This window comes from Amphiura filiformis, chromosome 8, assembly GCF_039555335.1.
Source record: "Amphiura filiformis chromosome 8, Afil_fr2py, whole genome shotgun sequence".
NCBI lineage: Eukaryota > Metazoa > Echinodermata > Ophiuroidea > Amphilepidida > Amphiuridae > Amphiura > Amphiura filiformis.
The window spans coordinates 42,886,621-42,892,206 of record NC_092635.1 but is presented as its reverse complement, the minus strand read 5'-3'; the positions used below and the strand labels follow the sequence as shown (position 1 = coordinate 42,892,206).

At 38.3% G+C, this 5,586-nt stretch overlaps 1 protein-coding gene across 1 annotated transcript; it reads left to right on the top strand.

The window, feature by feature from the left end:
• The first annotated feature begins 216 nt into the window (after positions 1-216).
• LOC140159565 (uncharacterized) lies at positions 217-4,574 on the top strand. The gene is made up of 7 exons (XM_072183057.1): positions 217-501; positions 1,050-1,332; positions 1,521-1,715; positions 2,276-2,509; positions 2,636-2,863; positions 3,201-3,296; positions 3,568-4,574. The coding sequence occupies exons 1-7, from the start codon at positions 490-492 to the stop codon at positions 4,572-4,574; spliced, it is 2,055 nt and encodes a 684-aa protein (XP_072039158.1). The 5' UTR covers positions 217-489.
• The last annotated feature ends 1,012 nt before the right edge of the window (positions 4,575-5,586 follow it).

Genomic DNA, 5,586 nt, shown 5'->3' with positions numbered 1-5,586 from the left:
AGGTATCAAAATCTTTTATAAATAAATGTTGATGACAACGAAGATACAAAAGATAAAGATATAGAATATGCTGATGCTGGTGATGACGATGGCTGGAAGATGACAATGAGGATTAAGGCTTCAAGATACGAGACAAATGCGATTACATATTCGTTCTCTAAATTTTGTCAATTAATGAATAAAACATTTAATATTAATGACTAAATTTCATTTTCAGATGCCTGTACCAAAGAAACGTCAGTCCGAAAAGACTGGACAATCGAGCATCCTTCACTTTGTTAAGAAACCGCGAATCAAGACGGAAAAAGAGCAGCTTCAAGAAAATGCCACTGCTCTGGGCATGAAGATAATGCATGATGTTCCAGGAGACGGGTCGTGTTTTTCCACTCGATTGTTGCCCAGTTTGGTAAATTTGGAATCAACAAGTACAGCACGTCGTCATCGGTGATTGGAAAGTCGCTCCTATTGAGAAGAGAAGCAGTGCAATTGATGCAGGATTTGGTTAGTGGTTTAAGACTTGATTGTTATGGTTACCAGTATGATTACTCTTGCCTGCATTCAATCAGGTCCGAATCAGCAAGAGATTATTATTAACGGGCCTCCGATTTGGCCCTATATGAGTTTGTATTATATGCAATAACCATAGCGCAATATGTCTAATTTCCAAGAATGATTACATTTGGTATAGTGATGGTAAACATGATAAATGTTATGTTTAATTTTAAGCCCTTGCCCTATTGATTTTGTGATTTTATTTATTCAAAGCTGTATGTCATGTAGAAATATAATTCTAAATCATGACTGTATTTTTAATAATTAAACAAAAATTATCAGTCCATATCTTTACACTATATACAAACGTATAACTCACGAAATATATAGCCTAGTATTATATACTATAATCCTGAATCAAGTTAACTTGTTCTGGTAATAATCTTGCTTAATAATAAAGCCAATGAAGCCTGTCGATGTCGTACAAGACACTTTTTGTACCTATAGTTTTATATATGTAGGCCCCCTATTACATAAACATTTTCTACATTTTATAGGATGATAGTGATCCCATCTTGATTAATCTAAAACTGACCGGAGAGTTACCTGGTGACATGGGATTTAAGAAAATGAAGGAACACGGAGAGTATGCAGAAGCATGGGTAATTCTGGCAACGGCGTTTCTACTTGAGAGAGACATAATGGTGGTCAGCAGCAAAGAAACCTCAAGCCGCACCGGACCTACTTCTGTGCTTTTCAAGATAGAGTGTAGAAATCCAGGACATTTGGAACCTTTCCGCATAGGTCATCTTGTAGAAGGGGAACACTACATACCTTTAGGTAAGAGTTTCGCATTTGAAAGCTTCAGTTATGAGTAAGCCTATATAATTGGTTAAGTATAGTGTTTCCACAAACAATACCAGCAGTTTGTTCCACCACCACCATGCAATTTGTTTTTCAACTGTATCATCACTACAAGTTAAGTGCTAATAGTAATATACTCATATACGAACATTAATTTTTAACAGATTCTGAGGTACCAACTAGCACTGTTCCTGTAACTTCCACCGCGACCATTCATCTGCCACCGCAACCAACGTACGCGTCTGTACTGACATCTATGACACCAGACTCGTCTTGCTGCACAAAATCACTTACATCAGCCGTTAAGGTTCCAACAACTTTGTCTTTTACTACCGATAAGAGTTCAACTGCAAGTGCAGGTATAGTTAGTTCAATATTGATAAAATATGAACAAATTACGGTTCTTCTTTCGTGTTTTTATATTCGCTGTCATAGTGCTCGTTTGTAACCATTGGTTACTGCTCATGCTCCAAGCCTGGGCTCATGTACACCTGTTCCGATAATAGGCTTTGTGTTGTGATCATTTCGATTAGTGGTTCGTCACAAAGAAAGCGTGATCCAGTTTACCTAGCACGGTCATATTCTAACGTGCACTATATACGACAGCGAATTGTTTTATTTTCATCTAAATATTATGTTATGAAATGAAGGATTCCTGACTTATCAGGGATAATGTTTTTGATGAGATGATAAATTGGTAACATTTAATGAAGATGATGATGGTGACGATGATGATGGTGATTAATATAACGATGACGCTGACGATGATGACATCCTCATCAGCAACTTCCAATGATGTTGTAGGTTAAACATTCTGAATAGCACAATATTATGTCACCGATCATACCATTGATGTTATCAAAAACCCAAACGGTAAACATGCAAATACTATTGACCATCATCGTGTTGTTTTTAATAGATGATGCACCAACTGCTCGTACATCAACTCCTGCTCCAGTTGACACACCCACCACAACCATGGCTTCAAGTCATCTAACCATGCTAACCTCCCAACCAATACGCCCTCCTGTACTGACGTCTTCCCTCACACCAGACCCGTCTTGTACAAAAGCACTTACATCAGCCGCAGAGGTTCCAGCAACTTTGTCTGACTCTACCGTGACTACCAGTGAAAGTTCAACTGCAAGTGTAGGTAGGTTCATAATTTGATACCAAATCAAGGAGACTTTAACAAACATGGATCTACTTTGTTTTCCTCCAACCATATTTTTTACCCAAACTTTTATATAAATGCAATGTCCATTTTCGTGTCTTCCAGTTGATGCACCAATTGCTCTTACAGCAACGCCTGCTCCCGCAACATCCAGCACAACTATGGCTACTGTTTCAAGTCATCTAACCTCCCAATCAAGACACCCTTCGGAACTGACGTCTTCCCTGTCACGAGATCCGTCTTGCTCTACAACATCACTTATATCGGACACAGAGACGCACAGTCCAGCAACTTTGTCACCTACTACCGATGAGAGTTCAATTGCAAGTGCAGGTAGCTATATAGTTTATAATTTGATCAAACATGAACAAACCTTAGAAAGTATTGTTCCTCTTTCATGCTCTAAAAAATTTAAATCATATTATCACGAAGGCTAAATAATTATATTATAATCATGGTAATGAAACAAAGAATGTGTGAGATACCAGCGATAATGTTGTTGATGACGATGATGGTATAATGGTAGTGCGTGCTCATGATGGTGATGGTAATGATAACTATATGATGATGATTGTGAAGATGCATGATGCTGACGATGAAGACATTATGGTGCGACTCAATTAAAACGCTAATGATTGTTTTCAAATTTATTTCAATTATGAACATTCAGGCAGCGCTTCACCACAAGAGTCTGTTGATATTGAGGTATCTACTCCAAACGCAAGTCACGACACACCAGTCTCATCACTATCTTTCAATGATGCAGGTAGGAACACCATGATATCTGTCATTGCCGATAATGTCATTACACCGAAACGATACAAGTTCTGCTGGATCATATAACCTAAATGATCGGAAAAGTAGATATCACGTGCATTGAGAAGTTATGTCCTCTAAATTTCAAGAAAAGAACAGGATGCTGTATGTATTGAAATGCAATGAAATAACTTTCAACGTCATGCTTATAAACCGGGGTATCATGCACGCTTCAGAATGAGTAATGTATAATAATTTAAATTTACATTATCATTTTACAGAGCCAGTGGTACATGATGACATTTACAACGACATTGGCACCATCATTAATGCCACCATGACTAACCAAGATGTTAAAAATGCTATCAATGCCCTTCCGTCTGCCAAAAAGTATGCCCTTTTACGGGACCACGTGATACCGGAGAGTGAATTTAAATTTCCAACAGTTTATATAAACGGCTGCAACCGGTCATTTAACCACGATTGGCTAACAAAGTACAAGTGGCTCGTTTATAGCAAAACCCTCGACGGCGGTTTTTGTAAGTACTGTGCCTTATTTGCTAAGAAACGGGAAAAGCTTGGTGTTTTGGTAAACAAACCATTCACTCGATGGACAAAGGTGAGTAAAGTTCTTGGTGGACATGGAGAAAACAAGTATCATATTGATGCTTACCGAGATGCGAAAATTTTCCAGCGGTCCAACGAACACCCAGAAGAACACATCGATGTCTGCTTGAACAAAGAACTCATTCAGAAAATCGAAGAAAACCGACATATAGTTAAATGTGCCGCCGAGTGCATATTGTTTTGTGGAAAGCAGTGTATTGGTTTAAGGGGGGACAAAGAGAAGAGGGATCAACAAGGTAACCCGGGGAACTTTCTTGCCGCATTAAAACTTTTGGCAAATCATGACGTGGTGTTGAAGAGGCATCTTAACAAACCGCGTCTTCGAAATGCGTTATACGTATCACCACAAATTCAAAACGAGTTGATAGATATAATTGGACAGGAGTTTATACAGAAGAGTATTCTTAAAGAAGTACGAGATGCCAAATACTTTGCAATAATGGTGGATGAGGTTACTTCTCACAACAAAGAAATGATGCCCCTTTGCGTAAGATTTGTAGACAGCAGCAAAACAATTCGTGAGGAATTTTTACATTTTTCGCAATTAACGCGTGTTACTGGCAAAGCCATAGCAGATAGAATTAAGTCAGATTTATTAAGACTTGATTTAGACATAAGCAACATTGGGCTATTCCAGATAAAACATGCACCCCCCCTATAGAGGGCAAAATTCTTTTTTTCTAAAATGTCTGGAATTCCAAAGCATACTTGAGGAAGAAACCTGGATTTCCGGCCCTGTTTAGTGCATGTAAAATCTGGAAATCCATGGAGGGTATAGAGGGTTTTTAAAATTGTCAAAAAAGTTGGAATTTTCAATTGAATAACAAAAAAAATCTGGAATTCCATTGCCCTCTATAGAGGGTTTCTAAAGATACCCAAATAAAATGTTGGAATTTTTCAATTGACTAGCAAAAAAGTCTGGAATTCCATGGAGGGGTATAGAGGGTTTTTAAAAATTATCAAAAAAAAGTTGGAATTTTCAATTGACTTACCAAAAAAAATCTGGAATTCCATCGCCCTCTATAGAGGGTATCTAAAATTACACAAATAAGTTGGAATTTTTCAATTGACTACCAAAAAGTCTTGAATTCCATGTTAGGGTTTTTAGAGTTATTTTAGGCGTGTATAGGTGTTTATTGTTGTAAAGGTTACATTATATTTGCTTTATCTGCATTTATTCCAAGTCATCTATGATGTTTTACATGTATAGGCCTAATATAGGCCCACCACCAAGGCGTGTGTTTGGCAGTACCCAGGCCCGTACGCAGGGGGGGTGCGGGGGTGCGACTGCACCTCCCCAAATTTGCAAAAGTATTCAAAAAGTCCCAAAATTGAAGCATTTTTAGCAAGAAAAAAAATCAGGTTTTTTATGGTTTTTTGGTCAAAAAAGGTCCAAATTTGGGGGGAAAAGTCCACATTTCACAAAATCGCCCCCCCTTTGGAAAAAGTCCACTTTTTCAAAATCAGCACCCCCCCAAAAAAAAAATCCTGCGTACGGGCCTGGCAGTAACGTACGCAGGTTTTCAAAGTCTGGTTCAGGGGTCTCGATTCTCTGACTGTTTTAAAATTTAATAACTAATTCCCCAGTTTCCCCCGATTGGGTGCATTATTTCCCCGATCTTTTTGACAAAAGGGGGGCACATCCCCCTGTCCCCTTTGCGCACGCCACTGGT